The 24232-nt window shown below is 38.1% G+C and overlaps 1 protein-coding gene across 29 annotated transcripts in view; it reads left to right on the top strand.

Moving 5' to 3' along the window:
• The first annotated feature begins 5701 nt into the window (after window positions 1-5701).
• Window positions 5702-24232, top strand: part of scrib (scribble planar cell polarity protein) — a 96296-nt gene continuing 77765 nt past the window's right edge. For 26 of the 29 annotated variants that reach the window (XM_079867012.1, XM_079867023.1, XM_079867035.1 and 23 more), the window contains exon 1: window positions 5702-6949. In XM_079867012.1, the coding sequence (XP_079723138.1) occupies window positions 6791-6949 (159 nt within the window). In that variant the 5' untranslated portion in view covers window positions 5702-6790. The remainder of the gene's footprint in view (window positions 6950-24232) is intronic. The other 3 variants (XM_079867028.1, XM_079867031.1, XM_079867019.1) reach the window with 2 other exon arrangements.

Below are 24232 nucleotides of genomic sequence, written 5' to 3' on the forward strand. Positions count from 1 at the left end.
AAATTAGAATATTGTCTAACCGATGTCTTTTCAGTTAAAAAGAAACAACAACGATTCTTAAAATCGGGCGTTTTTAATAAAAAGAGATTATGTGCTACACCACTCACTAAGATATATTGGGAATAATACGCGCGCGCTGGTATTCAGTGATATGTTTCGTTTTGAATTTGAGGTGGTAGAACGGATTAGTCGTGTGTTAACTTACCGAACTGTTACACCACACAGTCTACGTCGGACGGCTTAAATCCGAACCAAGTCCAAATAATGGATGTTCCACCGATCTTTTTCACTTTCACTTTCAGCCGTGTTTACTTAAGATGACGACGAATATGATGCGTTCCAGCCGGGTGTTCCTCGCGGCCGCGGGTAGATTGCGTCATCATAGCTTGTGTAGCTTGAGCCAGCTCCCAACCCAATTTGGAGAATAGATTAACGGCGATTTTTTTTTTATCGCGCGATAAGAGTCTCGCGTTAACGCAGCGCGTTAACGCCGATAACGGCCCACCACTAGTAAGTATACAGATAGATAGATAGATAGATAATGCTTTGTCCTAATTCTGTTAAATTTATATTATTATGTCTCTGAGAAAAAGAAGAAAAAACCTCCCCATTTTAACTATGCATTTACAGTGCATTTTTCCTGAGTTTTATTGTTTTTCAGGATGTTGTCTACACGTTTGTGTTTGGAGGCTTGCTTTAATAATTATAATATAATATAATATAAATAATTACCACCCCAATAATTGCATGGATACAGTTGATATTCAAGGTTTTCTTTATATTTCCATCTTAAAGTATGACTTTCCAAATATAAGGAGATGGTGGGCTCTAATTCTCTAACTTTGGAGTTTTGTCTGAAAGGCATCTCCTTATTTCTCTCCAGCTCACACCCTATCCCAACCAATATATCAACCAAAAAATGTGTGTTACAGGAAAGAAAACCTCCAAACCAAGGAGATGTGAAGAACAAGCTACATCCAGCAGCAGTGAGGTATTTGTCAGTATATGTGTTATTGCAAATATTACATTTATATGAAATATTAAAACTTAATTTTTCTTTGCCATTTTATAATGAAGGAACTCCCAATAACCAGACACATGAAATTGGCTGTGCAATGGATACAGTACATTCAACAGACGTGTTCAGGGGCCACCGTGGAAGAGCTTCTTTTCCTCAAAATGGAAGAGGAAATGGTCCTCCGAAATCTCATGAACCTGTTGGATGATTCCAAAGAGCCCTTTACATTTTGTTTTCATTTAGGGATGACATGGGTGCTTCTCAATTCTTATTTCTGCATCCTCGCTCGTTTCCTTTCCTCGCATCTCAGCTCCACTCCCTGTAGAGTGCGAGGGAAGGCTGCAAGGAAAGAAAATGAGGATGGAAGAATCGAATGAAAGCTTTTTTATACATTGGAATACTTGATCACTCGAGCGTCACTTCATAGAGTCATCAGCAGCGCTCAAGGATCTGCCCTTATGTTGTATTAGTTTGGTTATTTAAGAAATTCATAATAAATAATAATAAAGTAAGATACCCTGTTGAAATATGTGAGATGAATATGTTTATATAAACATATTATTTTATGAATATGTTTATATAAACTGCAAAGGTAAAGTATAAATTAAAATGATTGTGACCGATGTGTAGAGGGGGAGGGGGGGGGGGGGGGATTTATACGTGCGTCACGTTTAGTCAATAAAGCTCTTCCGCATAGGATACACCTGCGCATCCTCGCTAATAACTCCTCGATCCTCGCGGTGCAATTAGAGAATTGAGATGTCCTTGAAGATGGCCGAGCTCGATCGGTTTCCGGGTCATAGGAAGCACTCATGAAGTCTTTTTTGGAAGAATGCAATTAACCCTTTCATGCATGAATTATGATAACCTCAGTCAGGATTTTTTTCCTATGTGTTTTTATTGCTCTTAGGGCATGAAAAACAAGAATTGATTTTTATTTTATTTTTTTTACAAATTTTTCAAAGAGATCTTCAGATGTCCACTTGAGTGGACAGCATGCGGTTATGGTTTAAATTGAAGATATACTGTATTAAATATAAGACAATAATCAAACAGATAAAGTATGTGAATTTAACAAACTAATCAATGCAATTATATCAAATCATGTGAAAACTATAAAATATACAAAAAAATATAAATGCAAAAGATTGCAAAGGCTTCATACAACTTCATACAAGTTGCACTTCGCGTATCTTTGATATCCGAACATGAGGACGTGATTCCATCAGAATTTTCTACAGCCTGTCAAGGTACAACTGTGGAAACCACTCAGATGCTCCCTCCAGTGCACCAGAGTATGGAGATTTACCCTTATTAGCTGATAATTCTGATTATGTTCAAGATGGACATGCACATTTCTATCATAGCCCTCCTCTGAGAAAACCTAGCGATACGTTTTTTTCAATCTCATCTGAAATGATCAGTGTTGTGGGTAACGCATTACAAGTAACATGCATAACCCATTCAGAATACTTTTTTGATGTTACAAATAAAATAATGTGTTACAAGTAACATGCATTACCTAATCAGATTACTTTTTGATCTAACAAATAATTAACTACAAATAATGTGCATTACCTAATCAGATTACTTTTTGATATAACGAGTAAAGAAACGCATTACAAGTAACATGCATTACGTAATCAGATTACTTTTTGATGTTATGAGGAAGGAAACGCATTACAAGGAACATGCATTATGTAATCAGATTACTTTTTGATGTTATGAGTAAAGAAACGCATTACAAGTAACATGCATTACTTAATCAGATTACTTTTTGATGTTATGAGGAAGGAAACGCATTACAAGGAACATGCATTATGTAATCAGATTACTTTTTGATGTTATGAGTAAAGAAACGCATTACAATAACGCACATTACTTAATCAGATTACTTTTTGATGTTATGAGGAAGGAAACGCATTACAAGGAACATGCATTATGTAATCAGATTACTTTTTGATGTTATGAGTAAAGAAACGCATTACAAGTAACATGCATTACGTAATTAGATTACTTTTTGATGTTATGAGTAAAGAAACGCATTACAATAACGCACATTACTTAATCAGATTACTTTTTGATGTTATGAGGAAGGAAAAGCATTACAAGGAACATGCATTATGTAATCAGATTACTTTTTGATGTTATGAGTAAAGAAACGCATTACAAGTAACATGCATTACGTAATTAGATTACTTTTTGATGTTATGAGTAAAAAAACGCATTACATTAACGTGCATTATAAAATCAGATTACTTTTTGATCTAACAAGTAAAGTAATGCATTACAAGTGTCATACATTATGTAATCACATGACTTTTTTCGAAGTCAATGAAAATTACATTCTAATAATACAAATACATTTATTTACAGTAGAAAAAGTCAATGCAAATTAAGTTTTTAAGTTTTAAATTTCAAAAACAATATTCACATTATAATTATGAATTGTAGCTGAAATATAGCCATTGCATGCATGACGTCCACTACAGTGGACATGTGATTAATCAGAGTTTTCTCTCAATCTAAAATCAAAACTTGGAAAATTTTACTGTGATATGACTCATTAGATATTGCTTGATGCTGCAATATTTTTTTACCTACAAGAGTCTCCTAGGATAGAAGGAATGGGTGGATATTCCGGAGCAACTTGGCATGTCTGACTGACCCTTGGCCATCTTGGTTTGGAGGGGGAAAAAATCGAAACACAAAGGCTTGCCACTTGGTTGCAATTTATAGGATGATGCCAGGGTCCAATGAAGAGGCTGATGTGCAACTTTGCCATAAAAACCCGTGCAAATTCAAGAAAATGCTTTTTTAATAGCTGTCCACTGTAGTGACCACTATGCGTGAAAGGGTTAAATAATAGGACTGAAAGGTAAACTGTTCTTTTCAAGAGTGTTAAGTTGATAAATGTCCTATTTATTATTACTATTACATATTACAAGTATACATGTGTAAAATGACAGTTAAGGGGTTAAATATTGTACATATATAAATCCTATGAAATCCATGATATATCCATCAAATAGTTCGTATTATGAATCAAATAAAAGCTATATAAAAAAACTAAACTGTAGGTGGCATGACTGAAATTAGACCCGCTCTAAACCATATTTGGTTCGCCTTCACTTCCGGCCTGAAACTTGTGGTCTGGATTGTGTCCTGAAACGTGTGCGGGCGCTGCGGAAAAGTAAACAGAAACAATCGTTAGCTACAAGTACAACTAACAGTAAACAAATATATACACAGCTTTTCAGTAGGTGCTTAATAAACGGGTGAACTTTAGATCTGTTCCTGAGACTGTAAGCTGGATCACGAACAGTTGGTAGTTGGTACTGATCCATCCTCGAACGAGAGTAAAGGAGGACTGCCATGTTCATTCTTACATCCAACAACAAAACACCTACGGACTGTGAACAGCTCACTCAGGGCAGGTCTATGCTTAAAGGGGGGGGTGAAATGCTATTTCATGCATACTGAGTTTTTTACACTGGTAAAGAGTTAGATTCCCATGCTAAACATGGACAAAGTTTCAAAAACTAAGTTGTACGTTTGAAGGAGTATTTTTGTTCCAAAAATACTCCTTCCGGTTTGTCACAAGTTTCGGAAAGTTTTTTTCGAGTATGGCTCTGTCTTACGTAAGATAGGGCGGAATTTCCTTATATGGGTCCTAAGGGCACTTCTCCGGTAAGATCGCGGCCGCGCGCGCACTCATAGACTAGAGCAAGAGAGTGAAAGCAGTTCGCCATCAAAGCGCCCTGCCCGGCTTTTGGGAAGTCAATGTCACCAAAGAAGTGTGTTTTTGGTTGCCAGGGCAAGACAACCCTGCACAGATTCCCAAAGAACCCAGCGTTAAGGAACCCGTGGATGGAGTTTGTTTTCCTGAGCATAAACGGAGTTGTGTAAGACTTTTGTTCCCTGCATTTCGACGATGATTGTTTTATAAACAAAGCCCAGATCGACGGATTTGCAGATCGTCTAATGCTTAAGGATCGAGCAGTCACAATGATAAAGGTTCGCGGTCGTGCGTTGGAACCGGACGGTGAGTAAAACTGTTTGTTGAACAAATGTCTCTGTGTGTTGTCACTAGCTTGGCGCGTTAGCACAGCTAAGCTTCGCCCACACGGCCCGCCCCCAGCCGCTCGGTTTTTTCCGGAAAGACTCGGTACAGCCTATCTTTATGTTAAAAATTTAATAAAACAAAATACTTTTTGGAGATATGAAGGACGCAATATTACTCTATAGGTACTCAAGATTAACAGGAGATTGAGTGAAAATGAGCATTTCACCCCCCCTTTAAACTGCAGTGTAAGTCAACAGTCATGGGCGGGGCTTGTGCAAAAGTACGTCACATTGCCCCGAATCTGAGAACGGGTTCCAAAGAACCAAAGAGTCTTAATCCACCACTGACTGGATAGACAGACAGGCAGACTAAATCTGTTATGTGCTATTTAAATTGTTAGCCTTTTTTATAACAGCAATGTTTCATGTCATGTCAAATCACCAAACGGGACTCGAGCAACAGCCTTCCCACGCGACGCTGCAGTACCAGAACCTTTCCGCAGGGCGGCGAACGAGCATTAGCTTGCCGCTTCCCTTCAGCGCTCCCTCTCTTCCTCCAGGCTCCTAGAGGTCGCCATTCGCAGGAGCAAGAGTGATGCTGTGTGCAGTTGGAGTTGCGTGCGAGAGGCGCTCAGAGAGACTCACAACAGTGAGGCGGACCTGGGAATGTATCAGCCACTGAAGCCGTACTTAACTCAGTACCTCCACACACTCGCCTACAAGAGCAGGAAATTCCCCGGCAGATAAAGCCCAGGAGGAGCGTCGCGCGCGTCCGTCCGTCCTAAAGCTAACCATCTACATGAGGAGGAAAGGGAGGTTTGTGACGAATCAGTCTGGACTCGATACTAGGACGGGCAGCAGAGGAGCACAAAGCCGGTGGAGTGTCTCTGGAGCGGGTGAGATCAAGCCCAGCCCCCCCCACATACATACACACACACACACAGACCGGCCTGCTGCTCTTAGCCTGTTGCTGCTGTGTATGTGATCTCATCATAACAGTCCCTCTTATATCTCACACATCTCAGAGACACACACGTCTGTAAGTAGTTTGGAGTTGTTTTGTTTTTGTTTAGAGGCTGGCTGTTGTATTTTGTAGAGGTATAGCGTTCTGCTGCTGGCTAATCAGTTAGCTGTAGCATATCGTCGTGTGTACAGCAGCCTCACGGACATGATGTAGTTTGATTATTAGATCTCTTTTTTAATTATTATTACAAGACCAAACCATGTCTGATTTAAGGGCACGTGACATTAACCAACGAGTTTGGCGTATTTAAACCCCGCTTCTTCTACATGTTAACGGCTAAGTGGCGTCACTTGTTCCGTGCGACATAATCTCGTTTAATTCAGCGAGGAGATGTTTATGCTGCAAAACTGTGCATAACATAAAATGTGAGTGTGCAGTTGACTTCACGCGGCTTAAGTTGAACCAAACTGTGAATTTGCTGAGTAACTCGACTTGTGTATGAGGAAATACTTTATGAAGAGCTAACTCTCATTAACTCTTGACTGGACTAATCATCTGGATGTCCCCTACCATCATTGGAGTCAGTGGACATTTGCTGGAGAAACGTTCACGCAGGGGCTTTTATTTGACTGCTTTTGGTGGATAAAGTCCAGGGAGAGACACGCGGCAGCATCAGCCTGTATCCTCCTCATTTGGCTGCTTAAGTGAGTCCCCGATGCGGAGGGGCTGAGTGCGCCCGGGACATGCTGAAGTGTATCCCGCTGTGGCGGTGCAACCGTCACGTTGAGTCTGTGGATAAGCGGCACTGCTCGCTCACTGCGGTGCCCGATGAGATCTACCGCTACAACCGCAGTCTGGAGGAGCTGCTCCTGGACGCCAACCAGCTGAGAGAGCTGCCTAAGGTAAGACTGCCTGCCATGATGACCCAGCACTTGCATCTCATGTGTGCCTTCTTCGTGCATGTCTCTCTACTTGTCAACCTCAACTATAAATTATGCATAGACTTGTAGCTGTTTTGACACACACATGGACGTGACTGGTTAGCCGTGGCTCTCTTTTCAAGGGTTCCACGGTCACAGCAAGTTTGAAAAATCAGGACATTTTAATATACGTATTAATTGTAATATATTGGTTGTACTTTTCATTTCATGGGCTAGAATTTTGTCTTTGTGGGTGCAGTCTTTATAAAGTGAATTAAGGCAAGATATCAGAGGTAAATGGGGTTAAAACATTTTTTTAACTAAAATATATCACCTTACTTTCCCAGTTGATGAATCGCAGCACATTAGAACATATGTTTTGTATCACACATTTTCTAAAATTTTATTGTAAACATGCAAATTAGGTACTTTCTAAACAAATATGCACTCATTTGCAATGATGAGAAAACCCATTTCCCCATGTTTTTAGGAATAAAACTTTATATGAATTAGATGAATGATAAATGAACAAGCTCCTCTGTAAAAGCCTTCAGAATATAAATAGGAATAAAACTAGAAAGTTTGCCTTCTGTAAGTGCAGCTGAAGCCGACATTTCTGGTATGAGGGGGAAAAAACTCTCCTTTAAATATGTAGGCTATTGTAATTTAAATCTTCAGTCGCAAATAGATAGTGTAATAAAATAAACACTTAAATGCGTATTTTATGTTTTCTTTTCAGTGGTCTCAAAGAAGACATTGTTATGGAAGCAAAATATCCCAAAATCTCAAACTTGACGAGTGCATGAAAAAACAATGGGTTTTGCCTGTAGTGTCTTGCCTTCAAAAGTCCTTACCCAGTAAGTTGAGCCTTCGAGAAGTAATTGGAAGAGTAATAGCAGTTCATTGGTCGAAAGTTGAGCGAATTATTCTGTACTAAGGGTGAAATAAATAACTGTCTCGTATAACATATCCGTAGACAAATGGGGAAAGATCGTTGTTTGCACCCTTTTTTAATTCTTTGTTTGCTGGTCTTGTTAGATTTTTCAAGCAAGCATACTTTAAAAAAACTTAAGAAATAATTTATTTCTTTTGCAGAAATGGCTTCTGTCTAAATTTGACAGTCTAGCCTCTCTTGGGAACACTTTAGCTTGTTACACATCTGTCTCACTAACTGCACTAAAAGCACTTTGCTTTGTCCTTTTAATTTGGATTTCCTCTGTGTTTTCTTAATGTGCGTGTGCACGTGAGAGATCCAGCTGAATTGGCTTTGAATAAAGTCCAGTAGCGTCTACATACAGTAAAACACACAAGGTTTTTTTTTTGTTTTTTTTTACCTTGGGCATTTGCTCATGAGAGACTGTTAGTGTGTTGTCAGAGCTAACGATCCCTAAAGTACACTGATAGCAAAAAAAGCAAACATGCTTAATTCAACATTTAAAAACTACTGTAAGCTGTTGACAACTCCAGCCCAGTCCCTTTAGAGCTCTTATGTAGGCTGTATAATGCCAGTACTGTTGGCGTTGCCTCATTGGCAAAAGACTCAAGCTTTGTTAGCCTATCTACAGTCAGCATTGCTAACAGGGTCAGACAGAACAGCACAGGACCATGATGTGGAACGGCTGATCTGAGCGGACATGTCAGGCCTTGAGCTTGAAGGTCTGTGTATATGTGGGTAAATTGTGTGCAGACAGTTGGCATATGGCTTCCCCTTGGCCCTGTGTCAGAGAGAGAGTGAAAGAGAAACAAAAATTCAGTCAGCTCATGTATAGAAAAAGAGATCTGAGGTATCTGAAGTGGTCGACCGATATGGCTAAAGGTTTAGTGAACCGGGTAGCCGATGTCTGATATATGCTTAAAGGGATAGTTCACCCAAAAATATAAATTATCCCATGATTTACTCATCCTCAAGCCATCCTAGGTGTATATGACTATCTTCTTTCAGACATACGCATTTGGAGTTATATAAAAAATGTCCTGGCTCTTCCAAGCTTTTTAATGGCAGTGAATGGTGTTCCTGATTTTGAAGTCCAAAAAAGTGCATCCATCCATCATAAAAGTTATCCATACGACTCCCGGGGGTTAATAAAGGCCTTCTGAAGCAAAGCGATGGGTTTTTGTAAGAAAAATATCCATATTTAAAACTTTATCAACTAAAATAACAAGCTTCTGGCAGACGTCCTACGCAAGTCAACTTACGCCAAAAGAGTAACACTTGACCCAAGGTTTTTTTTTTCCAAGGAGTTTTTCGGTTCCTTGCCACTGTTGCCTTTGGCTTGCTCAGTTGGGGATACTTAATTTAATTAATCAATCAACAATACTATTGATCAGCATTACCAAACGTGGACGTTTTACACTAGAAACAAACACTGATGTACTATTTTATTTAATACTGTGAAGCTGCTTTGATACAATCTGTATTGTGAAAAGCGCTATATAAATAAAGTTGACTTGACGCGACGCGACGCGACGTAGAAGCGTAAGCTTTGATCCCTCTCACGGTTCAAACAAATAGGGCTGGGCAACAAACTCAAGCTCCTCTTCTCATCGAAATCCTCCGACATTTCTCTTTAAAAATTCTCGTTTTAGACTTCTAATTCGTGACTGGTGGCCGTAAATCGATGCATACGGCCGTTTGTGGGAAGCTAGTTATTTTAGTTTATAAAGTTATAAATATGGATATTTTTCTTGCACAAATGCATCGCTTCGCTTCATAAGGCCTTTACTATTAATCCCCGAAAGTCGTATGGATTACTTTTATGATGGATGAATGCACTTTTTTGGGCTTCAAAATCAGGACCTCCATTCACTGCCATTATAAAGCTTGGAAGAGCAATGTTTTTTTTTTTATATAACTGATTGGAATCGTCTGAAAGAAGAATGTCATACACACCTTGAATGGCTCGAGGGTGAGTAAATCATGGGGTAATTTTAATTTTTGAGTGAGCTATCCCTTTAATGCTGAGGTATTTGAAATGTATTTTTAATGATAGTAAGTTAGTTGCACACATAATTTGCTACGTTTAAATGAACACTTGATTGAAACACTTAATATTGCACAGTTATAAAAAAAAAGCATAATATTCATAAAAATATTTGAAAACAGAAAATTTGTTCTATCCACTTTTAATTTATAGGTATCAGTAAATATTAGACATAAATTGGGCAGCTATTCATTAACATTCCAAAGTTTGGGGTCAGTAAGATATATATATATATATGTGTGTGTGTGTGTGTATGTAGCCTATATAGCCTATGTTTTTTTAAAGAAATGAATAGCCTACTCTATTCAGCAATAAATATTTCAAAAGTGACAATATTTTGAAACAATGTAAATTTTACTATTTCAAATAAATGTTCTTTATTCATTCTTTTGAACTTTGTTTAATCAAAGAATCCTGAAAAAAGGCATCACCGTTTCCACAAAAATAACTGTTTTAACATTGATAAAAATAAAAAAAAATCTTGAGCGGAAAATTTGCATTTTACAATGATTTCTGATTTCTTTGCCATCACAGGAATAAATGACATTTTAAAAGATATTGAAATAGAAAACATGCTCATTTTCCCTTTTTTACGTTTAGATTTTTTTTTTTCTGTCATCTAATGCTAACTTCAAGTTAATTTTTAACATTATTAAATTATCTATACCAAATCTTGAAATGAATCCATTTTGTGTGTACATTAGAATGTTGTGACGACTGAATTCACTTGTATCATTTAAATCGGTTGATTAGTTAACATTTGCCTATATATATTGTTTTTAATTCATTAATTGGTTCCAGGTTGCTCAGCAGTGCTCTTTTCGTCTGAGTAGTGCTCCATTATACGTTTACTGTAACACTTAGATGGATGGTCTCAGCAGGCCTGAGAAGAGAAGGCCATATCTCTGGAGAAGGCCATATGGTGACTCCGTGTGTCGCCGCTCCGCCATGTGCTGAGATTTAAGCTGCTTACAGTTTCTTCTCCCCCAGACTCACTCTGAACACTCTGCTACCCTCGTTCCTACTTGTGATACTTCAGTACAACGACAGATGTGTCTTTCCTTTTTTTCTTAGAGACTGCTTTTATCAGCATGGATGATGTCCACATGTTTAGCTCCTAGAATACATTGTGCAGGTTTTGGGATTAGCGCTGTAACATGACTCGTCTTAATGCTTCTCAGGTCATGACCCTCTGCCATTGGGTGTGAGCTGATTTCAAGTGTTTCAGTATGTTTGAGGCTGATTGTATAAGATAGTTGCATGCTTGCATAGACAGGGTCATATGTGTCAACTGGCACAGTATTTTAGGCTGAACAAATGGAGGTTTAGTTGCTCTTGTTCACTACAGTTCTCTGAATGCCCCACCTGAACGGCTTATGTTAACCTTAATGCTGGGATATGCATAGTTCAGAGAAGCACCTTATAGCAAGTCCAAAAATAGAAATGTTTCAGTTTAATGCAGGGCACAAAGCAGGATGAAGTATGGGAAATTACCTCAGACAAAACGTGTTTGTGTTATGTGCAGCAAATTACTTTGGATCAAGTGTTCTGCCAGCTCACATTTTAATATGAGCACCTGGGTGGCTCACAAAGTGCCTTGCAGCCTTTTCCTGGAGTTGGTTTACATGGGAATACATGTTGCTGAACAGTCTGGGAACTGAAGCCCCTGTATTGCCGCTGATAAAACTGTAGGCCAAAGCTGGCAGCGGTCGAGGAATTCCCCATCACACCCTCCAAAAGCATCAACGTGAAGCTTCCACTGTGTTTAGTCATTACGCAATCTCTAATCCTCACTGTTTCTGTCCTATTGTGTTATAGTTGAGCATCCGCTTGTCACAGTAAATTCCTTACTTCGTAGATGTTGAGCGCTAACTGGATTAACCCAGAATGCCCTTATCCACATTCACAAAGCACAGGAATGACATTAGCTGTATGCCAGCACAGTTTAATCATTAACAAGTGGATCACACACCCATATGTCTGTGGTTTAGGAGGTTCCTGGGGAAGCTTTCGTAAATGTGAAGTCTTTACGTTTTTCCCTGAAGGGCTTGGGAGGGAGAAACACTCTTTGGCTTTGACAGTTGTGGAAGATCTCGTGACGAGTTACATAGTAGGCTCTTTCAGCTAATCTGACGTCTCCCACCCAGCTGCACATATTAAATGTCCAGGCTTATTATCACAGCTCTGACTGCATTGTCCTCCTTTATCAGCCTGTGACTCGAATGACGACTGTAAAGAAAGAGAAGGAAATGTTAGTTGGAGCTGTGAGTTTCGAATGAGCAAAATACTAGCTAATACATGTTTTCTTTTAGTTCAAGGTTTCAAGCCTTGCTGTTCTTATCGGCACCCAATACAGCTTTTTGATAACAGACCATTTGGTACAACAAAGTAATTTTGCTGCCACCACCAACAGGAAACAATGTATTGAACTCTAAACTTAGAAGTAAAGAGAAACTAGGAAATCCAATAACACGTTTTACCTATTGCATGTAATAGTTGTGCTTAATTTGTTGGAACCAGAAAGTGGTTTTTCCAGCTCAAGTAAGTTTCAAGGAGTTGTTTTAATAAATGGCCTGTCTTTCATGGCAGATTTGTTCTGTTGTCTGCAGAACAGGTTTAATCTGTGGGGCTCCTCCCTGCCCTGCCCCTACTACACATCTAATGTTCATAGGTGCCTGTCCAACAGGTGTTTCTCTAACCTATGAACTCCACGTTTGTGCATAGAAAGGTGTGAAATGATACTTGACAAGACAACTTGATGCATCAGTCTGATTCATGCAGTTCAATGGAGAGAAATTATATACATAATTGCATGACCATGTTTTTCTTACTGGGAGTCTTTCGGTGCTTTAAAACAAAGTTAGTTAGTTGCAAATAATTACGCATAATTTACTGATATTACTATAATAAATACATGTAACGTGTATCAAGGACACTTTAAGTGTTACCAAATAAAGTGTTAACATATTTTTGACACTTATTCATACAACAGTCTTCCAGCTGCTGTGCTCTTGAAACTTTGTTGCTGAACTTTTCCTGTGTTGCCTTTTGTCTTTTTCTTGTTGTTGGGAATTAAAAGGCAAATATAAAGATGTAAGGATGATTTTTGCTTCTGACCAGTTGTGCATAAAAATGTCAACACCTCTGAATTAGCAGAGCAGCAGTCACAAGGTCTGTGTTAGATTTCAGACCTGTGTGTTTTAGGACTGGGTGAGCATTTCACTCATATTTGAAAGTGGAAATTACTCTGCGAAAGTGAAAAATTATTTGGCCACATGGGTGCTAGTGCCATCTGACACCTGATCAAAACTCATGAAATTTAATATCATAAGAAAAACTCCCTAATCTTGGACACTTTTGTGTTTCACACTGTGATTGGTGTTTATTTGTTGCTTTCCATTCAAGCCAAAAGAGATAGTTTGGAGGGGTTTTCGCTAGTCTTTGTTGCATCTCGCCCATTCCCCTAAAAGTTGTTTTTAACTTTGGGACACAAGTGTTAGGTTTAGTGTTGGTTACTGAAATCAGTATTTTTATTTTTATTTTGTCATGTCACGACTGCCCTCCTTTTACAGCATCAACATTTTCATCCATCTTGTTGGGTGTCATGGGAACTAAGATTCACTTAAAGTAGGAACTGAATTGCTTTTCCAACTTGAGAACTATTTTTCTTCATTAGTAATATCTGAAAGGTAAATATGGTGAAAGGCAGCTCTTTATATGCTATTATACGGCAGTGTTGAATTTCATTTTTAGCTCCTTCCATTCTCTCTCATGTAGACAACAGGTTAAATAAAAATATAAGGATTACGTGATATAGTGACATATTAAAGGTGACAGTTAAATACAAATCTTCATCTATGGATGGCTGCGCTACAAAATGTGAAGTTCAGGCAGTAACAGAAAATAGCACAGATTAAAATATATTGAGATTATGAATCCATATCAGTGTCAATTAAAAACGAGAATTGTTAACGATTAGTTCACGTTCACACAGCTGACGTTTATCTATTGTTGTTTATCCACGTTGTGTGCACGAAATAGACACCTTCCTGCACTTTTACAGTGCTTGGATGTTCATTCGTCGACACGTCTCTGTCGTTTTCTCTCTCATGCTGGAACAGCCGTCAGCATTGTTGCTCTAACAAAGTTAAGGAGGTATCATTGAAAATTATACATAGAATTTACCCAGTTAAACATTACTTTTAGAGTTCACAAAGTAATGTTTAACTGGGTAAATTCTATGTATAATTTTCAATGATACCTCCTTAACTTTGTTTGTGATTAAATATTAATTAGGTATAAGCCAAATCTTTGAAAAAGCCTCATGTTTCGTTTTGACATGCGTTTCTGACGCAGAAAGCTGATCCTCGCTGTCCCCTTGCATATTTTGGTGCTCGAACTCAGAGTTTTTTTTCCACTGCAACTTTGCTGCGCCTGTGCGTCATCTCACTTTATTAGGTCAACACAACAAAAGATGTGATGGGCTACTCATCACAGAACATGCAGGTAAAAAGGTACAACATTTTTGATTATAACATGTACATTTATATTGTCGCTAGTGGCGAATCGATCTCAGTTAAAATATCACTCGCAACTGAGTATTTTTGGTTTGTGAAATGAAATTGACCGTTTTAGTAGCAATCTGGAGCCCTGAAACAAGTTCATTATCCAGGCTAATGGCATTTTGATACACTTTGTGTTAGAGCTGACTTAAACTGAAGGAAACAGACCATCTGAGCATATTTTTCCTAGATTTCTGCAGTGGTAAACAACTCATTTTGTCATTACTTTACCCCAACCCAGCATCCCTCCTTTGTGTGGCCGCCCTGGGCCCGATTACTACTTTCATTCATCTGTAAAAAAACATGTTTAACCCCATGTCCCCTTCCTCTCTGCTGCACGAGCTGTATCGTCCCACTAAGCTCGTCCCTCAGGGGTCTCTTGAGTGGAGCGGCTGTCTGCAGCTGTCCTGCTCCAAACGTACAGTCAGTGCTCACTGGATGGATGAGATCTGTAGAGAAGTGAAATGAACTACCTTCTGTCTGCCGTCCAGGTCTGTGTTTATACTGGAGTGTGCAGTCTTCCATAAAATACCGCAACCAAAGGGTGATGCTAGTGTTTTCTTATGTCAAAGTATTTTTTAAAGCTCTTAAGCATATTTTGTAGTTTCTTGTCATCACAGGTATGTTTGAAACAAGCACAGTTTATTACACATCACCTTGCTATGCTGTAACTGCAGCAGGTAGGGTGTTAAAATAATCTTTCGTTGCTCACTAATTTGCTTAATTGGCTTATCAGGCCAAACTGTAAGCCCCACGCTCTTATTTGGCGAGCTTACCTCATACCACATGCAGAAAAATCATTAGACAAATATGTTAGCCAACAGGATAACGAAAGCATCTTGAAAATAGGCAGTAATATTTTCAGTAAATAAAAACGTGGATTTAATTTAAGTGGAATTTTAATCCAGCTTGTGACATGCCATCAGCTGCTTCATGATTCTCAATGATCTTTAGTATAGCGCTCTTGACTTGAATCTGGAGCTTTTACAATTCATACTGTTTTGTTGGTGATTTACACCAACATTCAAAGGTTTGGGGTTGGTAAGATTTAACAAAAATATATTCTAAAAGAAGCCTCATGCTCACCAAAGACTGCATTTATTTGATAAATTCAGTAGAAACTGTAATATTGTGAAGTTACATTTGAAAATAACTTTTCTTTTTGAATATATTTTAATATGTACATTCCCGTGGCATAGCTGAATTCAATTTTCAGCATCATTACTCCAGTCTTCAATGTCACATGATCCTTCAGAAATCATTCTAATATGCTGATTCGGGTTTCAAGAAACATCATTATCAATGTTGAAATCAGTTCTGCTTATATTTTTGTGGACATGTTTTTTAGGACTCTTAGATGAAGTTAATAAGAACAGCATTTATTATTAGAAATATTAACAATATAAATGTTTACTGTCACTTCATTTAATTTCTGAATAAAAGCTTTAAAAAAGTTAGTCTTAAAAAAAATCTTACTCACCTGAAACTTGTGAATTTTTCTGTATAATTATACAAAATATATTGGTAACATTATATACAAAATTGACCTTTTCTGCCCCTTTGCCTGTTGAACTTCTATCGTTTACTGTGAAAGTGTCTCACATTCCAAATCCTAATCCACATCATGCAGTATTTGGACCTTAGGTAAATTGACCTGGAATCTTGGAATATGGTAAATGGGCATTAGCTTGGAAAGTATTTTTATAACACAGTGGTGATTAGCATTTATATTATAATTATATATATTTATATATATATATATATATATATATATATATATATATATATATATTAGTTATTTGCCATATTACCATGTATGTGGTTGTTGTATGTCTTGAATTTTCAGAATTATATTGGGAGTAGTGATGGGTATTTTTGTAAAAAAAAAATAATAATAGAGTATTGATAGGACTCAAAAACCATTACTCGGAGTGTTGACAAATAAAAAATAATGTTGACAAGAATATCATATGAAAATGTCTATCAAAATATGAAAGTATGACTAGAAAAATAACACTGCATATTATCAGTAATGCTTCAGTGTTTTCGAAAAAGAAACATTTAAAAGGAATAGCTGCATGTGGTGAAACTGAAGAGTGAATGAACACCAGTAAACTGAAGTCCGTTGCTATATTACACATCCTATATAAGATTAGATTGACTTAGATGCACAACTTAAATTTTATATTTTATATAAATATCTAAAGACTTGAAGAAAACTATATCCCCCCCCCCCCAAAAAAAAACAAAAAAACATAAACACGTCTTGTATAAAATATTAAAACAAAGTAATCACTTCTTGCTGAAAGTATAAAAATTTAAAATCTTTTTGCAGCAAAAAATATAAAATAAATAAACACTTCAATAAATAAAGAATAAAAAATAAATATAATTATTTTTCCTCGCTCTTGTAATTTGTAATAATGTGTTTTGAGAATCTCAATCAAAACAACTACAAATTGTGAGCAAGGAATACAAGCTGTTCAACAGTCTCAGGTTTCAGTGCTGATCTGCGGCATGTGATGATATTCCCACTTGTGCTGAAAGCCGTCTCGGATGGGGCACGTGTGGCAGGGATGCTGAGATATTTTTTTTGCCAGGCTGGCCACTCGTGGAAAATTTGCCTCATGCTGCCTCCACCATTCCAGGGGGTTTGTCTCGCCATCAACTTCAACTGTCTGTAAAAAGCTGTTAAGCTCCATTTCAGTGGACTCTCTCTCTGACTGAGGGACAGCTTGGCATTTACATGATTTGATTTTGAAGAAGCTGCCCAAACTCTTCTTCTTTCTTCAGCAGCTTCGACTGGTGGCAATGACACTCCCTCTGCAGATTTTCTTTGTTCAGCTGCAAGACTCTCCATCTCTGCTGCAGCTTTGACCTTCATGTAGTCCACTCTCTCTGCTTCTATGTATGTGGTTTTAAAGCGAGGGTCGAGAAGGGAAGCCATGTCAAGCAGCTCCTGGGTGGATTGATCTGCATATTTCTCACTCAAATAGTCAAGAATCCGCACCTTGATGTCCTTGGTGAGCTGGGTATCATCATCATGTGGCTTAAGAACCTGCTCATTGTAAAGATGAAGCACAGGTTTCAAGTATGAAACACTCACGTACTGTTCCCCAGACAAGGCATCTGTGAATATACGACTGTGTAGTTCGGCTCGTCCACAAATCAGTTGTCATTGCGAAGTGTAAAACATTGCCAATCTCCTGTTCAAGTTTCCCTCGGCATTCTCCGTACAATCGTGGCAACTCAACTTCGCTAAAGTGCTTGCTCACATATCTCAGATCAATGGTTTTGATCAAGTCTCGAAACCCCTTCTTTTCCAAAGTGTAAACTGGTTCCATGTCTTTACAGATATACATCGTAATGCCCTGTTATTTCTTTCCATCTCTTTGAGCTTTTTTTCAAACGCGATGCCTTTAGTAAAAGATTCGGCCAAACTAGTTTGAATCTGAGGTGATTGCATTGTTTTGGTTTTAGCATCGGAGGTTGACGGACCGCTTGATGTATGGTGTATCTTTTGGCTTTTATGATATTCACGTGCGCGTTTCATTTTGAGGTGATGAAACAAATTACTTGTGCTACTGCTGCTAGTGAGCACATTACCTCTACATAGTTTGCAAATCACGTTTTTCTGGTCTTTTTCAGATTTTGCAAACCCAAACCATGTCCACACCACAGATGTCGCACCTCTTTTAATAACAAGTTCCTCCTCCTGCTCGGGATTGCTTTGTGGGTCCTCCTCATGTGCTCGTTTATCTTTCTTCATGTTTCAAATGTGCAAACTCGCAGCTTCTTGATCAGTCTCATGTGCAGCATCTCGCTCAGTCTCACGCACGCTGCACATGAGTTAACCACGCCCACTTATTTGCATGTCGCGGTATACACGGAATAAAAAAAATCTGTTACGGTTGACATTTACCGCGATAACGATATATACCGTCATACCGCCCAGCCCTAAACCCAATCATAGTCACTAATGTCTGCATTGCATTTGAGCTGAAACTGAAGAGTGAATAAACACCGGTAAACTTAAGTGTATTTCTAGTGTGTTAAACGTAATCAAACGTGTTCTATATATGTGATTAATCAGATACAACATACGTAATTTTACAACTTAAATTTACACAAAAGGACATAAATGCACATGCGAACTTGACTGTGCTTAGCTGAATGTTTAACTCCCGTTGTGGATGTGCTCTTCGTGTACAACACAGGAAACGTAAGCACAAAGAATTCACAACACACCTTTACAATAGTGTTCTTATTATAATGTAATGTATTTGGCAGATTGGCACTGTACATCTTGCACTTAACTGTATTTCATGATCAAACTGATTCCAGGCATCACTGCACGCTTTCAAATTCCTAGTTTCACTTTATTTCACTAGTCTGGACGGCATGCTGTCAAGTCACTGCGATCATTGTTTTCATGATCAATCGTCGCTGTCACAGTAGCCTACCCGTGCACATCCCTAATTGGCAGCACTGAAAGAAGCTCACTAGTGATTTAGGAGCTTTGTGTAGATTATATCAAGATACTATGTACCCCTTAACCTGATTGTTTTAGAAAACATAAAATTGCACTGAACAAAGAACAACATTGAGGCATCCATAACTCGATTATAAGTGAATCTGAGAACGGCTCAGTAGTTAGTTTCACTGTATGCACCTCACTCTCTTGGCCAGAGCTCATTTAGTCTGGTCATTGTCTTGACTTTCTGCCTTTGTCTTGTGAGCCAGCACATGAGATTTTAGTAAGTGAGGGCTTCCCCCTACGGCCCACAGAACTGGGCCAGCAGTCCACATAAATCACAGCTGCCATTGTGTGTGCTGCAGTAAACCTACCCTCATCCCCCATCGCTCTCCCCTTCTCGCCTCTTTTCTCGTGGTGCTCAGACTTTAGAGGACTTTGAGATCACACTGTGCTGAGCCTCTTTCACACAGTCTTCTCTTTCTCTCTTCAGAATTCTCTTCAACTTAAAATTTATTATAACACCACAGCATTTCATTTTTATTTATTTATTATTTTGTCTTTTTCTGGACATTGTCTAAAAAATTGGTAAAGATATTTAGTTTTCATCAGCAGACAACATACACCATATCAACAGTGAAGCATGGTGGTGGCAGCATCATGCTTTGAGACTGCTTTTCTTCATCTGGAACTGGGGCTTAGGTGAATGTGGAGGGAATCATGAAGAGCTCCAAGCTCTTTCAGCATGACAATGATCCAAAAGCACATCTAGATCAACAAAAGAATGGCTTCAACAAAAAGATTAATGTTTTGGAAAGCTGCCAGAGCCCAGACCTGAATCCTTTAGGAAATCTGTGGGGGGACCTGAAGATGGCTGTGCACAGGAGATGCCCTCACAATTTAACAGATCTGGAATGTTTTTGCAAAGAAGAGTAGGAAAATACTCCCAAGTCAAGATGTGCCAAGCTGACAGACTCCTGTCCAAACAGACTAAGTGCTGTAATAAAATCTAAGTGTGCTTCAACGAAGTATTACCTCTGGGGTGTGCACACTTATGCATTTATTTAATCCAAGTTTTTTTCTCTCTCTGAAATGTCACTTGGCTTTCAGTGGCTTTGCATAGGTTGTAATTTTGTACATTAAACGTGCAAAAGTTCTAATATGATTTCTTTGTTTAATTTTTTTATATTATTATAATGTAATTATACTGTTATACAGTGTATAACAGTGCATAGCGTGGCAGCAGGTGCACTGATGCCCATGTGTAAAATTAGTCCTTGTTTGAAGAGAGGAAACACTGGTTGAGCTGCTAATTAAGAGCAGGAATAGGGCTGTGATGTTTTAACACGCTGGCACTGAAATCTTGCTGCGGCTGCCAGTTCCACAAGAAACAAAGCACTCTTCTCGGCTCTTATCTTCTCACACTCACACTCTCACATTCACTTGTTTCATGAGATTATGCTCTTGATTTGGACCGGACTGCAGACTGAGAAGCCTCTACGTAAACCTGCCTGAAATGTGTTACCCTGCATCCTTTTGTCTGAGCTTGGAGCAGCTGGCTCACACATCCTGTCCCCGCCCCTCTCACGGAGTTTTATTCCGGAGGAGGATTAACGCTTAGAGCCCCTCACCCTCTCCGAGACACACACACACACACACACACACACACTCTCTCTCTCTCTCTCTCTCTCTCTCTCTCTCTCTCTCTCTCTCTCTCTCTCTCTCTCTCTCTCTCTCTCTCTCTCTCTCTCTCTCTCTGAATGTAGAAAGTAGACTTGCTGACAGTGTGCATATAAATGCACTATTTTTGATCAGCATCTGTTTTAATGCCTCTGTCACAGAGTTGCACCAGAAACATGAGCCAGTCACCTGTCTTTCTGGGTAAACATGGGCGGCACCAGTCCAGCCGTGTTTACCACAGGTCACACAGCTCAAGCTCCGCTCCTCTCTGTTCACCTCCGACCAGGAAACACACCCTATAATCATTTACAGCCTGTAGACCTAATGCTTTACTGCGTTGCTTATGTTTTCTAGGCTCTTAAACGCAGAACCCTGCTTTTGTGTGTACTTACTCTGTGGCGAATCTTTGGCTGTTTTAGTTGTTACAGTGAGCTCTTGTGACTCGAACTTTAAGAGACAAACTTTACAAACATTATACACAATTTTTCACACAATTATTCACAATTTTTTTTTTTTTTTTGGGATATTTTAAAGGGGCTGAATGTAGAGTTCAGAAACCCTTGTCATTAGCAACAGCGGTGAGAAAACGGCAGTTTTCATGAATCCGGCCCCTGGTCACATTTTTATCCAAAACGTTTTGGTGCATCCTTCATTTTTATCCGCATCTTTTGATGCAAGTTGTGAGCCTTGATACCTGGGCTGTCTAGATTTCAAAACAGTTGCAGTTACTGTACATTCAAGACAGCCCGTGCTTCACCCCCAAGCACTTCCTCATGATTACTGTTTACTTGTCACAATATGAATGTTTCCATGGATCTGACCCTTCCAGCAGCTCCTCTATCTGCCTCAACACCTGTCGTGTAAATCTCTCTCTCTCTGTGTGGAGCACATTGTTTGAGTGTGCTGTAGGACAGAGTAAACACACTCCAGTACAGATGGCCCAGTCTGGCTAATATCCTCTCCAGATACTGGGATAGGTGTCACTGTTGATGCCGCCTGTGCGGCACCATGCAGTCTGAACTCTGACAGAAGGTACAGACCTTTTATTGCAGTAAGCCATTAATAAGGTTAGGCTTATATGTCTTGTCTTTGTAAATGGTATGTTTTCCTTGATAAAAGTGGTAAAACATGTTTTCATTAGTGATTTGGATGCAGCATGCTGATACTATGCGCTAGTGGTCTTTCCTCTAGTTTGCTTGTTCTTGTTGGTGACTCATGCAACAGAAGCTGTATAGCAAATCCCCACAGACTCCCGTTTCCATGGCCACTGGATGCAAGGCGAGCCCACGTGGAAAGCACACTGCTGTTGCTACATGGACATGTAGCATCTCCGACTCCTACGTTTTATCTTTGTTGGAAGTTAGTACAGTACAGTCAAATGCAAAATGCATCTAACTACATATGAACAACAACATTGAGAAAGGAAGGAGTTAGGGTTGTAACGGTATGAGATTTTCACAGTCTGATAATCATCTCAGAAAATTTCACGGTTTCACAGTATACGGTATTAAACAATCATTATTATTATAATCATCAGCTACAATGACCCTTAAATGAATGAAAACAGTTTTTTTTTTTTTTTTTTTTTTTTGGTTGAACATATGGTTGATTTAAAATAAACTTTTTTTTTAATGATAAAAAAATCTTTTTATGGAAGTATGAGTCTACCTTTTGAAAAAATAAGAAAGAAAAAATAAAGCTGCACATCTCCAATTTGAACAAACATGTATTGAATTCATAAAACCTTATATTCTTATTTTTTAATTATTATTTAAGATAATTATAAGATAATACAGTCTTATGTAATGTATTTTATTTCCTCAGAAATTCTGGGTTGTCTGATATAATTTGAGGATTCTATGATTTAATACAAATATATTATTGGAAAATGCAATCAGATGAAATGTAACATCTTTTGTTTGTCTGCAGATCTGCACAACCGAGGTTTACTAAATGTTACTAGAATGTTGGCTACATTCTATTGTACAATAGTAATGTATTTCTTTAAGCTAAACCGAACTTTTATTTTGACAGGTTGTACTAAACTCCTATGAGGTTCAGTCAGAGTGTATTTGACGATGATTCTTTTGAATAAAATTATGAAATGCTACTTTAGTTCTCAGAGCAGCTCTGGATATGTTCATGTCCTCATATAGTGAGTGAGACGGCAGACGCTTTAAACACCATGAGCGTCACACATACTTGAGTATGTACTAGGCGAAACGGCGCTGCTCATTCACACAGACCAAGCAGAATATAGATTTACAGTATAGCAGTTTTTTGCGCTGTATATTAATAGACACACTCATATAGCGATTTGATTTATTGCACAGCTATATTTTAGATTTATTCATCCATCTATCAAATCGCGCATTTTACGTGACATCTGCATTATATTGTAAACATTTTTTCCAAAACCGTGGATAAACAAATGTTCACGATATGATAATTGTACATGTCAATATCGTGATAAACCGCCATACTGGTGTACCATTAAAACCCTAGAAGGAGTATGTAGTCCCCTACTGATCTCTCACTTGAGATGAAAAAATTGAGCAAAAAATGCTAAATTTTTCAAAATATTATTATTATTATTTTTTTCACATCTAATACAAAAAAATCTAATCTTTTTTAGTTTGTGTAGTAAGTGGCCAAACTAAAATCGAATCTTTTTAGTTTGGCCACTTACTACACAAAGTTTTCTGTTTGTCCATATCGGTCTAAGACCGATATGGATATGTGTGGTAAGTGGCCAAACTAAAAAGATTAGATTTTTTTTTTTTTATTAGATGTGAAAAAATACAAACTTTTTATTGTGAAAATTTGGAGCTTTTTTTTTTTTTTGTCATATGAAAATGCTTCATTAATTGACTGCAGTGAAAAGCAAAGTTACAAAGGTCTCACAGTCAAGAAAGGAAGGAAGTTATCAGCTATGCACTTTCATATTTTGTTTGATCTCATTGGTGGTCAAACACTCTGACTGATAACTTCACTTGTGGCTTTAAAGGTTTCATTGACCTGAACACTAGTCCAGGTCAACAGAAAGAGCTTTTAAAATGGCACCTAAATAAATGATGACTGTCAGCTGGCAGTAGCCAGATTTCCGTCCAAGGATTTTTTTGTGAACTCCTGTTAAAGCACCGTTTCTCTGTAATGTTCAAAAGTGCATTAAATCTATTATTCATATTATTAAATTGTATATAAAATGTATTTTATTACTGTTGTTATTTGGTAAGAATAAGACGTGTTACCTTTAGAAACATCATTCATACTTATTTTTGTAATTATTCTTTTTTTAATTACACATCTTAATTTGATGTTCCTTTTTATTTTGTAATGTTGCAAGTTAAAATGTATTCATTTTGTTCTGAAGATGAAAAAGTCGAAGCGTATTCAGTACAATGCAACAATGCACACTGCGTGAGAGTGGCATAGCTTGTCAGACATAGCAACTGAATATTGATTGATGATCAAAGTATTGATCTAAAATTAAATGGTCTATATCGAAGTACAAAACGAAGTGACACTGGTTAATATATATATTTTTTATATATGTATACTACTATTT

This window comes from Squalius cephalus, assembly GCF_949319135.1.
Source record: "Squalius cephalus genome assembly, chromosome: 3".
Classification (NCBI taxonomy): Eukaryota; Metazoa; Chordata; class Actinopteri; order Cypriniformes; family Leuciscidae; genus Squalius; species Squalius cephalus.